Below are 15,154 nucleotides of genomic sequence, written 5' to 3'. Positions count from 1 at the left end.
AGCAATGGCCAATTTTAGCATTTACCTGAACATCAATCAACATACATATAAAACAAAAATGTATTTAAGAGCTCGAACTCGCAGTAGGTTATTGATCTACAGCTTCGCATGCTATAAATATGCTCCAAGTATAAGAATAAAAGAGCTGTGTGTGTGTATGTATTCTTCTACCACTCTTGATCGCAACCGGTTTCTGCTCATATTTCAAGAACAGCATGCGAGCTGACTGAGGCTCGTCCTCCACCTTGGCAATAAACTTTCTACTTGTCCCCTCGCCCTCCCTCCCCCCTAGCCTGGTGACTAATTGTTCACTGAAATATTCCCTGCGACATTTTCCTTCAAGCTTAATTGGGCGTTTTCCAAGAACCCACACGTTCATGTCACACAGTAGGAAAATTAATCTATATTAGTTCTAGGTTATCGAGCTGAATCCACTGACGTAGTATTCGTACATATTTTTGAATGCATTTTTAATGCGAACGAGGAAATGGCGTGCCAAAGTACGGAAATATTTAATCAAAAGAGAGCGAGAGCTAGGCAAAAAAAAAGCCCAAAGAGAAAGGAGAGAGAGAGAGAGAGAGAGGGAGAGAGTGAGAGAGAGAACACGCTTCAAACAACTTTGTGCACATCTGAGAAGTGGCTTTTAACTCCATTAAGACACATGAAAGCACCATACTATGCTGAGCGCCACATTCTCTGATTACATCAGTAAAAACTTGTCGTAACTTTAGAGTCCGAGTCGAGTCGAGTCGATTGAGAACGTGAAATCCCCAGAGCTGTTGTTGGCTTTGGGAAAATACTGACGATGAGAGCTGGCCGGCCAAACAAGTGGACCGCCATACCCATACCCATACCCATACCAGACCGAGAGCGGCCGCGCAATTTTTATTTCAATATACTCGTAGTATCTCCGGACGGTCGGTCAGTTCTGCCACAAATAGCGTGCGGAGCGGTCGAAACGCGCACGAATTTTTGAACAACTGCAAAGCAAAAGAATACAATTCCCCAAAAGACATCGCGCCGCAGCATACTTATAACGGATAAAAACAGACAAAGAACTTGACTCAGAGGCTGTTCCCGATCTGCTCAGCGATCGCATTGGAATTCCCGAGTGTGTGCACTTTGTTGGTATTGTTGCTGTTGTTGCTGTTAATTAAAATCGTTTAATTAAAACCCAAGAAAAGGATGAGTGACCTAGAGCATATTGCACTGCAAATGGACAAAGTGCCGCAGTCCGGCGATAAAACGCTGGCCAGAAATCAAGTGAGTTACGACAGCCATTAATCTCGCTGGAAAGCCAAACAAACCGCTAGACCGCAAAAAACGCAAGCCCAGACATTTTGAAAATCTAATATAGCATCTATAGGGGCATATACTCGTATATAGTACGTAGCATAGTGGGGGCTGATAATTGGCATGTAAACAGAGGAGCGGACCGGCAGCTTCCCTGGGAGCCAGAGCTCTAAACTTTTTGGGAAAGTGACTGGCGAAGCGGAAAAAAACCCCCAGGCTTAGTCATTGCAATAGATCCCCTGCATCGCATCGCTCATAAAATAAACTGATTCGGATTTGGGGAAATCAAAGTAAAGTTTTCTTTACTTTACGGAGAAACCTTAGTTGTTTAAGGGCAGAATGCTAATGGAACCATCGGGAGTAGCATATCAAATGGGAATTTACGTTTATTCATTTGTTTGTTCTCCAAAATTTATCTCTTTCTTTACACATTAAAGACAAAACAAACACGTGCAGCTTGTCCTTCGGACTTATCTCCACAATTCGTTGTACATATGTATAGCGGGTACATATAATATATCATATCACGAACTTGACTGATTTGCATATTTATCAGAAAACAGTCTGGGAACAGAAGCTTTTTTGCATAATAAACTGCTTTGCGATTGTAAACAGTGAGCTTATAGAATGAGAAATTTCAACATCATAAATCGAATTCAGGAAACGCTTTCATCTATTCTGTTTTTTATTTGTAGGAAAGCATAAACAATCGCAGCCAGAACGATGCAATCGACGGACGAGGAGGCAATCGCATACCCCGAGCAGGTTTGTATTTCCACCTACCTCACTAGTTTCTTGATCTTTAAATGTAAATACGTACAACATGTACTGTGTACATTATTCTCTGCTTATTTATGCTACGTGTTAATCTTGTCTTGTTGCTAATGCCGCCTTTAAACCGCAATTTATTATAACTTTAAATCGTTTATGTGGTGTAAGTAGAATCATCGTCCAGAGTAAAGCAACTAAACATTATAGGTTTCCTCTTACCTTTTGGCAGTACCCGAAACGGATGACGATGACGACGATCGTCCCTTCGTTCAAGATGGCAATGGCAATCCAGGCGTGGACGATGGCCTCCTGGGAAATGGAGGAGGCGGCGGCGGCGGCGGTGGTGGTGGCGGGGTCACTGTCCTCGTCCCCAATGGCGGCAACAAGGGGGGACGACGTCCGAGCTACATGTTTCCTGGTTACAGTGGACCCGAATTCGTGAACATCAATGGCGTGGAGACGCCCATACCTGATGTGAATGCCTACCAGCACAAGAAGACCTTGGCCCAGGGCATGATGGATCTGGCACTGCTCTCGGCGAATGCGAATCAGCTGCGTTATGTGCTGGAAATGAACCAACAGCACCCATACTTTTATCCCAGTCTGTTGTTCATCTCCCTGAGCATTATATTCCAGGTATTGCAGATGATTTGCATATTAATCGCGTATTTTAAAATTCTTTTTTGGCACTGTCTCATTGCAGATCGCAGTCGGCGTCGGCCTTATTTGGAACGGCAGGTACAACATCAAGAATGAGCAAGAGATCTGCCGGGCGAACAAGATCAATAATTACACAGTCATCGGCATATTCATTGTAACGGTTGTCAATGTCTTAATATCAGCCTTTGGCATCGTAGAGCGTGCCCCAGGCCCAGCATAGTTTGCAACTGGATGTATAATATCAATAAGAGTATTAGTATGTAGTAGGATAAGCACCCCACACATCCAAACTCGCCGCTACAACTACCAATATTTTTTTTTGATAATTTAGTAATTTTCAACCGTGTTTATATGATTGAAAGAATTACTTGGCTAACGCCAATCGCCTCATTCTTATATACATATGTACTATTAACAAAATTGTGATAAATAAATCGAATCCCAGCCCTCAAAACAGGTTTTGAATTTCTTAAAAGGCGCGTTATTTGGGAAAACTATCGCCAAGCAAAGCGATAACTATTGGTATCTTTTCGGCACTGAAAGTGCCGTTTTGCGCCATTTTACAGCACTGATACAAGTCAGGTTGGCAGCCCCGTCAGCTGTTGTGTTTTTGTACCAGAAATTGTGCAGAAATTTAACAAATTTGTCGCTTTCTAGCTCATAAACATGGCTAAAATTATTAAAGCGGTAAGTAGTTTGAGCCGCCGTCAGCTCGAACCATTCAGAGTTACGAGAGCGGCTGTGAAGGCAGCCGCTCTATTGAATCCTGGTATCGTGTCCCAGTTATGTCATCGCTTCCTACAGTCCACAGGTCTGACCGGCCTCGCCGTGTCCACCAATCCCCACCACACGCTGTGCGCGCTCTATGGCAAGATCCTGCGTGCAGTGGCCAAGATGCCACAGGAAGCCAGCTACCGCAAGTACACGGAACAGCTGGTCAAGCAGCGTGCCGATGCCGTGGCCAACGTACGTTTTATTAATGATTAACGATGTCCTGCCATAATTTCACTGATCGATGGTCATTACAGAACAAGGACATTGTCGCTCTCGAGAAGGCTGTCGGATGCGGTCAGGTGGAGGAGTTGATTGTGCAGGCAGAGAACGAACTGGTGCTGGCACGCAAGATGCTTGGCTGGAAGCCCTGGGAGAAGCTGTCCCAGGCTGCGCCCGCCAAGCAGTGGGACTGGCCACCAGCCCAGATCCTGGAGCCCAAAGTTTAGGCTTCTTTTATCCCATTATATAGTACTAATTAATCTATTTTGGAGTGCCAGTGCCGCTAGCAATGACATCGTTCCAAGCCTTGTTGACAGAAAAATGAATTGTAAACCGCAATAAATCTGTTGATTGTGGATTTGACTGATAAGCCAGCCAGCCCCACACATTTCAACCTAACATCTTTGAGATTTGATTGAAGCTCGACTCTCAGTTTGTTTTCAGCATGCGCGCACTTCACTACCTTCTGCTGCTGCTCATCGTGTTCACTGGGCTCGTGGCGGCGGCTCCCACTACGCGCCAACGGCGTCAGATCGACTTGACGCTGTCGGCGGATCATGATGACAAGGACCGCGAGACGGAGCTGGCCTTGGAGGCCATAGCCGGACTCTGGAGCAGTGCTGACAGCCGCACCAAGATCGACGGATCAGCACGAGTGGTGCATCGTCACAATTCAATGCAATCTGGTACGGGTAAAACGAGCTACACGGCACGCGTCCATCTGCATCATGACTATAAAACCAATGCGTATCCCTCGTAATCCATGTACATGTCTGTGTCTGTGCCAAGGTTCGGAACAGGATTGGCGTTTGGGTGTGCGTGTCGTCTTCACTTAGGCGTCACCACTTATCCTGTCTCCAGACACAGGTCAAGGTTCCTGCGGAATTACCAGTTGGCGTGCTCTCCCTCCGTTCGATGGACAATAAATCTACTAACCGTACTGTTCGTGGAAGATTCCTGATAACTTTTTGACCTTCGACGATAGACTTGTAAATAGAACGTTCGTGAATACAAAACCAAAAGCTGGCTGTTTGCTTTATTGATTCCGTTTTAATTGGCTCCGAGTGCCGGAGCGTGAAGTACCGCAACAACTTTCAGCTTAAAATTACAACAACTAATTGCACAACAAAGCAGTGTGGGGTCACTGAGGATAATAAATAAGATTGGACGCTTAAGTAGAAATGCCATGAGTAAATGTCCGTAATATCATTTGCACCCGAGGGATAAGTCAAATCAATTATTGAATTAATTGAGGCTAATGCTGATGCCATCGTACTCCTGCTGCTTCAACTCATGGACAACGAAATCGCGAAACTCTGTGTAGGCCGCCTCTATGTCCACGTTGTTGATGATCTTGTGGAAGTTTCCCGGCGTCAGGCCGTAGCTGATCTCCACCTCGGCGGCATTGAGTCGCTTGCGCAACGTCTCCTCGGTCTCGGAGCCACGTAGTCGCAGTCGACGCTCCAGCTCTTGGATGGTTGGCGGATTGTTGAAGATCAGTATGGGATTGAGATCGGTTTTCCGAATCTGCTCCACTCCCTTCTGCTCAATGTCCAGTATGCAGACGCGTCCCTTCTTCTGAATCTCGCGTACGGCCGCCTTGCTGGTGCCGTATAGATTCCCGGTGAACTCGGCCGTCTCAATGAACTCGTCATTGGCGATCGCCTCCTCCATGTCGGCTCTCTCCACAAAATAATAGTGAACACCATCTTCCTCGCCCTCACGCGGTTTTCTCGTGGTGTGGGAGACGCTGAATCCAAATGTGTTTGGGAACTCTGCAAACAATAGCTTGAGCAGCGTGCTCTTTCCGGAACCGGAGGGGCCGCAGAGTACAAGCGGACGTGGGCCTTGCGACATTTTGCGGCTGCTGCTGCTGAGTGCGCGGTTTACAATGAACAGAAAGCTAATCATGTTGTCGTCTTTTATTGGCAGCAATACTAATACACGAAATAGGCCCAAAAAAGCTGTTTTTTGGCTAAAATTAACAGGTAAAGAAGCAGCAGCGTAAGCGTGTGATAACGCGCGTGTAAGTATGCAGTGTATACGTATATGTATATGTATACCAAAATATACCGTCTCATGTTAAAAATATACCGTAAATATACTGACGAATTCAAGTTCTGTATTCCTCGACTTGTATATTCCGTGAAACATTACTAGCTATCTAGATCTCTCAGCCCTCCCCACTTAATTTTATCCAATTAATGAATCTATTTTCTACTTGACTGGCTTATTTTAAATACTTGACTTCTATTTTGTTTGCCTCAATTTTGGTTCCTTAACAACAATATAGCGTCTCGTATGATGAAAAACCGTACTTAGCCCACTTAAGCCCCCTCTATTTAAATAGTTCAACTACTTGAGGTAAATGGCGGAAAATATTAACGATTGTAAATTCTTCTTGTAGATTCATGTCATCTTTCCTCTGAACTTAAGAAAAACACTATATCTTTCACCTGAACTGCGCAAACATTATAACATTTTCATTATTTTCGGGGGAAAATTGAAATCCGTCAAGGATTGGAAACCATATTGCTCAATTTTGATATTCCATTGAATATTATAAGCTATATAGAACATATAGCCTTGCCCACATAGTTTTCTACGATTGATGAATCATTTTTCTCCTTAACTGGCTTATTCTTAATACTTGCTTTCATTGGACTTTGCGTAAAAGCAGGTTATAGCGAAATAGTCAAACAAAAAAAAGGGTTTTACCGAAAATGGGCGCCAAATACGAATTGTTTGAATGTGCATGAGAGAAATGGATTTAAATTCAATCTAGGGGAATAAAGGATACACGTAAGTACGATTTGAGAGCGACAAATATATTGGTCGGTGCATTCATTAGAGCCTGGATGGCGAACATTTTGAGCCTTGAACCCTTCGTTTTCGATCTCGCCCTCTCTTTCTTTTCCATCTGTTTGCCTTCCTTCTCGATCTCGCCCTCTCGCTCTATTCCATTTGCAAGTATTCACTTGTATTAAACATCTATTTTTACTCCACAATAATTCCGCGACAGAATTACTCGGAGCCCGAAGACAAGGTGATCCTGGAGGATGAACTGCAGCGGCGTTTACAGGGTAAGATGCTGCGGACGCAGCTCATGGCCACTGGCATCGTGTGCGCCGTCCTGGGCGGAACCGACAGTGAAGGCTTCTTCAACGTCGAGGATGTGATATCCTAGAGGCCCTGAACCTGTTTCAGTACTGGCCTAACGGCAGTCTGGGCAATGGGAGAGATTCCAAATCCTTGGTCCGATTGATCATAGCCGGAAACTCGGTGCGCGGCAGTGCAGTGGCGCATGTTCTGACCCTGCAGGTAACACGCACATAAGCGAACGCCAACGACAATGTCCGGGCGGTCACCCAGCTGGACAGTTGGTTCGCCTCGTGGGCGCAATGCTTGCCCATCGATGTGATGCCGGGCGCCTACGATCCGGTCAACTTTATGCTGCCGCAACAGCCGTTCCACAAATGTATGTTTCCCCAAGCGGCACAGCTCACCTCGTTCCAGGCCGTGACGTACAATTGTCGCCTGGATGATGCTCTCATTGTGGGCACTGCAGGTCAGAATGTGGCAGATCTCCTCCGCATTACTTCGATGGAATCTTCTCTGGAGGCCCTACGCTGCACCCTAACATGGGGGCATGTGGCCCCCACATCCCCGGACACTCTGGCCTGCTATCCCTACATCGAGCGCGACCCATTCATCATGCGGGAGTGTCCCCACGTGTGCTTCGCAGGAAACTGCGAGTCCTTGGAAACGGCACTTCATGTTACCTCCGAAAGAAAACGCACCTGCCTAGTGTGCGTGCCCAGCTTTGGCAAGACTAAGAGAGTGTCGCCGTGGTGAATGAATGAAATGTGAAGTCATATAGAAGTAAATTAAATGCACTTTAGTAAGGATAAAGTGTCTTTTTTTATTTGATACTCATCAGTGCACAACGGGCTCGCCCAGGGCTCTCGTTAATCAATCCAATTACAGCGATGTTGTCGCCGCGGATGATGTGCAGTCCCAGCACAATCTGCTTGATGCCGGACGATATTGAGAAAACCTGCTCATGGCACTCATCTACTGGTCGATGATGATGTTGATGGTCTGGGCGACTCTCTTCAGTCTTCCCGACGAAGTTCCGTCCATCCGCAGTGATTACATGGAGGCAATCAAACTGTGGCAAAAGGGGCAGGCCCGATGTCGCGAGATTTCCAGGGGCGAGGCACAGTGGTGGCAAGTGGTGCAGATCCAAATGTTGTTGGTCGGCTGTAGAATGGGCTTCCCTGAGGAGATGCAGGCCGGAAACCGGGCACCGCACTCCATGCAGGCGGGCGAGCTATGGAAGAGGAAACAATGAGAAATGAGAACTAGCTTTCATCGATCTGCATTACGTACCTGTCGGGCACGGGAACGCCGCAGGAATAGCAGGGTACCATGTCCAAGTCTGCGTCCTCTGGCTCGTACTTGGAGAAGATGCTCCGCGCCAGTTGCTCGTACTCGTGGAGGGTCTTCTCGGGGAGATGGCTGAGAGTCTCCAGCTTCATGAATGCCTTGGAGCAGGTGCCGAACGCCCTGTCAGCACAGCTGGCGAGGGCTACCAGGCAGTAGATGTCCTCCAGGGGCAGCACATCCTCGTATTCCCGCAGGCGGATGGCCGTGGTGAGGGCACTGTGGATGATCCCGAAGCGCAGTTGTCGCTGGGCCAGCAGCATGAAATGATATGCCTCGGCACAGTGCCACATGCGCTCAATGCAGGCGGCATCCTCCAGGCTGATCGAGTCCAAGAGCGTGTTCCGCCCACTGGCATAATCGATTTCGGGCGTGGCCACCGCCTTGAGGTGCTGCTCGGCGAGTAGCGCGGCCAGAATGTAGATCTTCTTGATGCGCAGCATCGGGGCCCGCTTCTCCAGCTCCCGCTCTGCCAGCTGTGCCAGAAGGCGAGCCGCATCCAGGTACCGTCCGGCATTGCGCTGCATCTCAATCGCCTCCGTGAGACGGCCCTCGTTCAGCAACTGGGCCGCATGCTTGGCAATCAATGTGTTCACCTGCGGCATTTGATATTTTTGGGCCAGCTCCACGGCCTCGCCCCACTGTCGGAGATTCACGCACGTGTTGACGGCAGCCTTCTGATCGCCGAACCTAAGATGCGCCTGCACCGCCTCGGCGCACATGCCCACAGAGGCCAGCATATCTGCCAGCTTGGGCAGAAGCGGACTCTTCTCCGGCAGCTTCTCCACGCACTTCTCCAGCTCATCGAACTGCTCCAGATGGTACAGGGCGTCCATGAAGCCCTCGATGTAGTGCGACTTGTCGTAGTACTCCTTGGCACTCTCCCACGATCTGAGGTTCGCAAAGTGATGTCCGATCTCCCGCCAGGCCGTCTCCATTTGCTGGTCGGAGACCCCCGAGCCGCCCATGCGGTAGAGCTGCACCACGCGGAACCAATCGCAGAGGGTCATGCGCAGCTCAATCGCCAGATCCCTGCGATCGGCATCCAAGTACAGCTTTTCGGCCTCCTCAAATTCGCCATAGAAGGCGGCTACTTCGGCCTTCTGCAGCTCCTGGGTGTGGATGGTGCGCAGCCGCTTGATCAGCTTGATGCCCGGATAGTTGGCGCATCGCACAAATGCATTCTCAGCCGTGTCGAGCTCCAGTTTCTTCAGTGCCGACTCGGCCAGCAATCGCCACAAGCGTGGGTGAGGGTTGTCCTCGATGAACTGCTTGGCATCCTCGAGGCCGACGTGCTCCAGGAGGTCATCGGTGTCGCGCAGCGACTTGACACGCAGCTGAATGATGTGGGAGGAGTTCTGCAGCTCCCCAATGCTTATAATGTCGTCCAACAGAACGCTGGTGATCTCCAGGTCCTCGAAGGTGCAAATGTAGCCGGAGCAGGAGATGGGCTCCTCGGGATCGTTGCCCCGAAAAATGTACATGCGGGTCTTCTCCATCAGGGCCAAGAGCAGGGGATTGTCCTTGGCCCAGCTCACGGCCCAAACATCCTTGCGCTCCACCCGACTGAAGTTCAGCTGCGTCTCCCGGTTGTCGTCCAAGTCCAGCAACGTCATGATTCCCATGTGGTCTATGATGGCTGCCCGACTAAAAGGAATCATTGGAAATAAAGCTATCTCAGTGGAGGCTCACATGTACTCACGTGGAATTGCAGTTGATGGCCATCTTGTAGACCTTGGAACTCAGCATGTGGCGATTCCTCAGCGCCACATTGGCAATGCTGTACTCGTTGATGGCTCCCGATTCCCGGGCCACCAGCAGCAGCTTCTCGGACAAGGCTAGAGCACAGATGGGATCGCTGATCCGGCGATGCGAGTGGGCCTCTCCGCTGCTGCTGCTGCCCAGCATCAGATCCTTGGCCATTTCCACGCCCGTTGGCGTGTCGTCAATATGAAAGCGCTTCTCTTTGCGCGCCTTTACACTTTGCAAGTTGGAGGCGCTCTTGGGCGTGTGGTAGTGCCAGATAAGGATCTCCTCCTGCGACGCAATGGCCACGTAGCTCGAGTTGATGCCCACAAAGGAGGGTCTAATGTCCGTGTACTTGGCTGGCGTAACAAGGAGGTTAAGGAGACATGAAAATAAACACAGATCAGAACTCACAATCCACAGTGGTTCCAATGGAGTTGCAGAGCAGCAACTGGTAGACCCTGTCGTCGGCTGGATTGCTGCGATTCTCCAGCATGCTCAAAGCAATCTCTTTGATGTTGCTGCTCACACACTCCACGCCCAGGACGCAGTGCTCGCTGCTGGCCGCCAGGCACAGTGTTGGCTCGACCTCCTTCAGGAAGCTCTGGTTGGAGACCGTGTTCCAGAAGGTTATTACGCTCATGGGCGTTTCTCTAACGCCATTGCCGCTGCTGCTGTGGCTGTTGAGAAAGACGACTGTCTTCTCGAAGTAGCACCAGATGTAGTCTGGCCGGATGTTAGCAAAGTAGATGAAAGAGTCAACAGCCATGGCGATGCGCAGGGATTTGCCCTCCCAGCTGAGGGAGGTGATGTCACTGCCCGGGACCTTCAAAGTGCGATAGATCCGGCCCAGCGGCGAGTAGAAGCACACCTGGTTATTGTCTCGCTGGGCTGCCGGAACTGTCTGCTCCAGTGTGGTGCCACAAATGGCCAGAACAGTGCCGTCGTGGTTCCACTTTGCATCCACGTTTCGCATTTTTGTGTCAAAGATGGCGGGCTCTGAGCGAGAGGAGAACCAAATTAAAGTCTGAGGAATACTTGGCTTAGTCCTCGCACTTACCATCATCGTTTTCGTTGCGCATTATCTGCACCTTTCCGATCTCATAGCAGATGGCCAGAACGGGCCGATTGCGGCGGTTAGAGGAGCGGCCGCTGAACCAGCATATGCTGGCTATGCGCTGACCCCGAGCGGATGAAGACCCATTGAGCTTCAAGCACTGAATGTTGAGCTTCATCTGCGGATATCAGACAGAGGATTAGGAAGGGGATTACGGGGTGGTAATCATTGTGATGCTCACAGCAAAGTTTCCCTGGTTGTCGTACAGATGGCATTCGCCACTGGCTAGGGCAAAGAGAATCAGGCGGTTATCAGGACTCCACTGAACGCCGGTGAGGTGGGTGCCTTTGAGTTCCTTCCCAAAAATGCGATTGCCATCCACGGAGCCCACGATAATGGCCCCGTCCTCGTACACAATGCAGATTTTGGCCCCATCCGAGGTCCAGCTCATGCTGGCCACCGTTGATTTCTTTCGGTCATTGGTCATCTCCTCGTACCAGGAGCCTTTGTACAGCATCCAGACCATTATGACGCCGTCTGTGTCCGACGAGGTCAGCTTCTGCTGTGCATCGTTCCAGGTGACCACTCGGACCGACTCCTTGTGGCCGTCCAGGGTCTGATTCATCGACAAATTGGAGACGGCGGCCAGACCTCCTTTGTTTTGGCCATTAGCCCCTTTGGGGGAGATAGTAATATTAGTCAAATATCACCCTAATCGTCTCTATATATATAGTATATACCTTGATCCAGTTTCAGGACTTTGAGCAAACCCTCGGAGCCGGCCACTGCAATGTAACCCTCCTCCTTGTTCCAGGCAATGCAATTGAGTTTGACATTGTTGGGAATGGCAATCTATACGCAAATGGGATTAATTAATTGGTATTTGTGTTGGTATTATTATACACAATTAGTTGACTTACCTTCTTACTCAGGTAAACAAACATTTTGGAACATTAATGGACAAAATTTTCACTTCCTTTTTCGCGCTGGCTGTGGCCCCTTGTGTTGACAATCAAATGGTTGCCATGGTCACGGCAAAGAGTGGTGTTTGAGCCATTACACTGCTGCTCACCTGCTCCATCCCCCGCCCGCAAATGGTAGTAAAACCTGTTGTTTGAGCCACATTTCTTCCAATCAGAAATCTTGGCTAAAATCTTGGCGCCAAAGTGTTGTGAATCGTAAAAAAACCGATACCTTACAGCACTGAAATGATTAATCAAAATGGTTACGAAATTGGCTATCGATAACTGTAGGTTTGAAATGTCAACAATCTACCTGTGTATCTGAAAGGCAACAGCTTATACCTAATACATTTATATGGATGTCTGTCATGACACCTCATCGATCGCAAAGAAGTCAAGATTGCAATTTTCACCCTTCAGAAGAAACAAAAATTTCTTATCTGGCCAACAGCTCCGTCCATATCGCCTCCTGTATCGATGTTAAATTGTAGGTACTTTTTATGGTCGGTCATTTTGATGTTCTTAGAATTCATTATTTATTGACTAAAATAATGGTATTTACTGATAAAACATACACAAACTAAGTAAAATTCTAGACATGAGCTTACTACGACAATAGTTACACGCAAAATTCAATGAAATAATCACAGGAAACGATATTTGAGGACGAAACTAATTTTCAGGCAAGGCGGACACCTCTCTTGAGCAATTCATGGACCGCCTTGGTGGCCAGAAACATGTAGACGAGCAGGATGAGTACAGATTCGGATTGGCTGCGATCCTCTGGCTTGAGGAATATGTTGACCCCACCTGTCAAAAGATTAGCCAGCAGAAAGAATGTCAGACCGTTCAGGTTCAGCGACTGGCAGATGGCAAAGCTACCGATCCTGTCACTTGCGGCCTTAGGGGCACTGCCTTCTCCCGCTTGCACCTCCAGCAGCTGACCCTTTTCCTGGCTATCGACTGCCAGTGCACTCGGATCCCAGGGCAGGACACTGTTTATGACAAAGTCCAAGCCAAACAGGCCGACCCACATAATAGTGCATATGATGGCCAACGTCCAGACGACGTAACCAAAGTTGCATGTCACCCGGGAGATGCCAATGGCGAAGGCACTCGCCCCGAAGAGGGACCACAGGATCAGCACCAGGAGGAGCAGTCGCCGCAGCTTCTTGACCATGTCCGAGTAGCCGAGCAGAGTGGCAGCCATAAGCCAGCGGCTGAGGTATATGGACAGCAGGTACATGGCCACGAAGCCCGGCAGCGAGACCAGCCCCTCACGGTTGGCACTGAACACTGTCGAGCGCGGCACATCCTCGTCCATCACAAAGTCGGAGAGACCAAAAACGCTCAAGGCCATCTGGTGGGCCACAAGGAGACCTAAACCAGGACTACGATTGCGATCATTTTCCAGCGTTAAGGCGGGGACTGTACTTACCCATCCCTAATGGCAGGAGGTGCACATCCCGGCGAGCCACCAAGCTGGTCAGAGATCCGCACAGCTTCGTCAGCCCCAGCGTGAAGAAGGCGTTCATGTCGCGACCGTACTCGTGCTCATCCTGGCCGTAGCCCACGATCAGAAGGGCCACGGTCCGAGCCAATCCCAGCAGCAGCAGTGGCAGAGCCGCATACACCACACTCCGGCGAAGATCTTTGATATGGCGCGTCCGATGCGACACCAGACCCATGGTGACCACAAACAGACCGATGCCCGTGTCCATCAGCTTGGCCCCGAACGTCCGGCTCTTGCGGTAGGGCCGGTAGAAGCTGCTGAAGTCGATGGCCAGAATGCAAACGGCCGTAATCAGGTGTGTCAGGGCACGCACCAGAGTGAACACCGTGGGCCGGGTGCCGCCCAGGTCGAACTGGCCTCGGGCGCAGGCCCTCTGCAATGCTTGGGTGCGGACAAGGAACCATAGGGAGCAGATGAGCATCAGCAGCAGAATGTGTGTGCAGTAGTCGCTCGCCACCGTAACGAGCAGAACTACGGGCGGGATGATAAGCAGAAATTCCATGCCGTAGCAAAAGTTGGGGCTGGAGCGGGGGCAGAGTTTCTGGGTGACAACGCGGGCCATAAGCACACACCAACATGTGGCGACAATGAGCTGCATGGACTCGGCATTCTGGGCAAGAATTTCCGTGGGCTGCCAGTCGAAGACCACCACCTGCTGCAGCCAAGGATCGCCTTCCAATCCGCCGTACGCACTTCTGTTGTCCATCGGGGCTGGGATCGAAGCTCCCAACTGAACTATAACCGCTTTACTGCCCATGACAACTCGCGTACTTGGACTAGACTATCAATATGCTGATAAAACTAACACTTAATCTGCTTGCTGATAGTCCGAACTTATCGGAAAACCGAAAGATAGCATAGCCACAGGTTAAAGCCGAAATACAACAACAAAATAAAATATTTCGTTCATGTTTAATAATAAACTGAAGTTTGTGGCATATTTACGTTATACACAGGGGAATTGAGTGTACTCAATTCTTATCTATGCTGGGCATAAAAAGCTTTATGAATTTCACGGCTTTTATTGAGCGATAAAGCAGTTGTTAGACAGGTGCTACTGCGGAAAGTATAACAAACCACCATGATAAATTCAGCGGAACTATTTCATTTTAAAACTTAAAGCGAAGAATTCGCTAACTTAATCCCAACATGAGCAGCTAAAACCAGAAATATTCAAATTTGAAAAGCTGTTTAACGACTGGTTCAATCGATAGACTTCAACTGGACACCCATCTATTTTCACCGATCTGGCAGCTCCTTTTGCATTTGGTATTAATTACTTCTTCCGCAAACTACCGAAAAAAGAGCCTTGATTTTTGATAAAACAGTACCAGCTAGTGAATTTCATTTTTAAAAGAATATTTAAGAACATAGGGCATAGAAACTTCCATACGCAACATACGTATGGGCCAGCTTCATGTGCCCAAAAATCGAGCAGCGTTGTCCCTCAACATGAGGCGGATCGAGCAACATTCTGCATACCCTTGGCAAATGGGTATTATAGATTCGAGGAAATGTTTGTCATTCCAGGGTCTAATTAATGCAGAAACTAGTCAGTCTCTGTTTGAACGATATTTTGCAGCTTATTCTCTTTTTACAGAAACCAAGAATAGGTATCGCGATCGATATCTATATACAAGAAATTAATCAATGCATGAATATGTCTAAGACAATTCAATCTAAGACAAAGTCTTAATTAATAACGTTTTAGAA

The 15,154-nt window shown here is 48.7% G+C and overlaps 6 protein-coding genes and 1 pseudogene across 8 annotated transcripts; 4 read left to right on the top strand and 3 right to left on the bottom strand.

Moving 5' to 3' along the window:
• Nucleotides 1-929: 929 nt before the first annotated feature.
• LOC6600625 (ninjurin-1) lies at nucleotides 930-3,178 on the top strand. 3 transcript variants are annotated; one of them, XM_026991733.1, is made up of 4 exons: nucleotides 930-1,263; nucleotides 1,989-2,058; nucleotides 2,339-2,700; nucleotides 2,768-3,178. In XM_026991733.1, exons 1-4 carry the CDS (start codon nucleotides 1,186-1,188, stop codon nucleotides 2,942-2,944), a joined length of 687 nt encoding a protein of 228 aa, XP_026847534.1. In that variant the 5' UTR covers nucleotides 930-1,185; the 3' UTR covers nucleotides 2,945-3,178. The 3 variants fall into 3 exon arrangements, with proteins under 3 accessions (XP_026847534.1, XP_002025619.1, XP_026847535.1); XM_002025583.2 differs by having other exon boundaries at nucleotides 2,294-2,700; XM_026991734.1 differs by lacking the exons at nucleotides 930-1,263; nucleotides 1,989-2,058 and adding an exon at nucleotides 2,079-2,227 and having other exon boundaries at nucleotides 2,294-2,700.
• Nucleotides 3,179-3,341: 163 nt separating this feature from the next.
• Nucleotides 3,342-4,116, top strand: LOC6600624 (NADH dehydrogenase [ubiquinone] 1 alpha subcomplex subunit 5). Its single transcript, XM_002025582.2, has 3 exons — nucleotides 3,342-3,411; nucleotides 3,529-3,690; nucleotides 3,753-4,116. Exons 1-3 carry the CDS (start codon nucleotides 3,391-3,393, stop codon nucleotides 3,942-3,944), a joined length of 375 nt encoding a protein of 124 aa, XP_002025618.1. The 5' UTR covers nucleotides 3,342-3,390; the 3' UTR covers nucleotides 3,945-4,116.
• Nucleotides 4,117-4,147: 31 nt separating this feature from the next.
• LOC6600623 lies at nucleotides 4,148-4,739 on the top strand. Its single transcript, XM_002025581.2, has 2 exons — nucleotides 4,148-4,403; nucleotides 4,507-4,739. Exons 1-2 carry the CDS (start codon nucleotides 4,163-4,165, stop codon nucleotides 4,551-4,553), a joined length of 288 nt encoding a protein of 95 aa, XP_002025617.2. The 5' UTR covers nucleotides 4,148-4,162; the 3' UTR covers nucleotides 4,554-4,739.
• Nucleotides 4,719-5,663, bottom strand: LOC6600509 (guanylate kinase). Its single transcript, XM_002025580.2, has one exon. The coding sequence runs from the start codon at nucleotides 5,626-5,628 to the stop codon at nucleotides 4,963-4,965; it is 666 nt and encodes a 221-aa protein (XP_002025616.1). The 5' UTR covers nucleotides 5,629-5,663; the 3' UTR covers nucleotides 4,719-4,962.
• A 912-nt stretch (nucleotides 5,664-6,575) lies between these two features.
• Nucleotides 6,576-7,608, top strand: LOC6600508 (annotated as a pseudogene).
• Nucleotides 7,609-7,611: 3 nt separating this feature from the next.
• Nucleotides 7,612-12,055, bottom strand: LOC6600507 (WD repeat-containing protein 35). The gene is made up of 8 exons (XM_002025578.2): nucleotides 11,887-12,055; nucleotides 11,707-11,818; nucleotides 11,208-11,641; nucleotides 10,970-11,144; nucleotides 10,324-10,908; nucleotides 9,866-10,268; nucleotides 8,110-9,810; nucleotides 7,612-8,050 (listed from the first exon to the last, which is right to left on the bottom strand). The coding sequence occupies exons 1-8, from the start codon at nucleotides 11,908-11,910 to the stop codon at nucleotides 7,870-7,872; spliced, it is 3,615 nt and encodes a 1,204-aa protein (XP_002025614.1). The 5' UTR covers nucleotides 11,911-12,055; the 3' UTR covers nucleotides 7,612-7,869.
• Nucleotides 12,056-12,518: 463 nt separating this feature from the next.
• LOC6600506 (uncharacterized protein At4g17910) lies at nucleotides 12,519-14,304 on the bottom strand. Its single transcript, XM_002025577.2, has 2 exons — nucleotides 13,367-14,304; nucleotides 12,519-13,308 (listed from the first exon to the last, which is right to left on the bottom strand). Exons 1-2 carry the CDS (start codon nucleotides 14,196-14,198, stop codon nucleotides 12,608-12,610), a joined length of 1,533 nt encoding a protein of 510 aa, XP_002025613.2. The 5' UTR covers nucleotides 14,199-14,304; the 3' UTR covers nucleotides 12,519-12,607.
• Nucleotides 14,305-15,154: the final 850 nt, after the last annotated feature.

This window comes from Drosophila persimilis, unplaced genomic scaffold (assembly GCF_003286085.1).
Source record: "Drosophila persimilis strain 14011-0111.01,24,50 unplaced genomic scaffold, DperRS2 tig00000686-arrow-arrow-pilon, whole genome shotgun sequence".
NCBI lineage: Eukaryota > Metazoa > Arthropoda > Insecta > Diptera > Drosophilidae > Drosophila > Drosophila persimilis.
This window is presented reverse-complemented; position numbering and strand designations above follow the sequence as displayed.

Excerpts from the sequence above, each read along its gene's own strand:
- LOC6600625 (XM_002025583.2), top strand. The coding sequence starts at position 1,186 with ATGAGTGACCTAGAGCATATTGCACTGCAAATGGACAAAGTGCCGCAG. Across the intron at positions 1,264-1,988 it reads AAACGCTGGCCAGAAATCAA|GAAAGCATAAACAATCGCAG; the intron begins GTGAGTTACGAC and ends TTTTATTTGTAG. Across the intron at positions 2,701-2,767 it reads CCCTGAGCATTATATTCCAG|ATCGCAGTCGGCGTCGGCCT; the intron begins GTATTGCAGATG and ends GTCTCATTGCAG.
- LOC6600624 (XM_002025582.2), top strand. The coding sequence starts at position 3,391 with ATGGCTAAAATTATTAAAGCG. Across the intron at positions 3,412-3,528 it reads TGGCTAAAATTATTAAAGCG|TCCACAGGTCTGACCGGCCT; the intron begins GTAAGTAGTTTG and ends CGCTTCCTACAG. Across the intron at positions 3,691-3,752 it reads GTGCCGATGCCGTGGCCAAC|AACAAGGACATTGTCGCTCT; the intron begins GTACGTTTTATT and ends TGGTCATTACAG.
- LOC6600623 (XM_002025581.2), top strand. The coding sequence starts at position 4,163 with ATGCGCGCACTTCACTACCTTCTGCTGCTGCTCATCGTGTTCACTGGG. Across the intron at positions 4,404-4,506 it reads TCACAATTCAATGCAATCTG|GTTCGGAACAGGATTGGCGT; the intron begins GTACGGGTAAAA and ends GTCTGTGCCAAG.
- LOC6600509 (XM_002025580.2), bottom strand. The coding sequence starts at position 5,628 with ATGATTAGCTTTCTGTTCATTGTAAACCGCGCACTCAGCAGCAGCAGC.
- LOC6600507 (XM_002025578.2), bottom strand. The coding sequence starts at position 11,910 with ATGTTTGTTTACCTGAGTAAGAAG. Across the intron at positions 11,145-11,207 it reads ACAACCAGGGAAACTTTGCT|ATGAAGCTCAACATTCAGTG; the intron begins GTGAGCATCACA and ends TGATATCCGCAG. Across the intron at positions 8,051-8,109 it reads GGCGTTCCCGTGCCCGACAG|CTCGCCCGCCTGCATGGAGT; the intron begins GTACGTAATGCA and ends CCTCTTCCATAG.
- LOC6600506 (XM_002025577.2), bottom strand. The coding sequence starts at position 14,198 with ATGGGCAGTAAAGCGGTTATAGTTCAGTTGGGAGCTTCGATCCCAGCC. Across the intron at positions 13,309-13,366 it reads CCTCCTGCCATTAGGGATGG|GTCTCCTTGTGGCCCACCAG; the intron begins GTAAGTACAGTC and ends GTCCTGGTTTAG.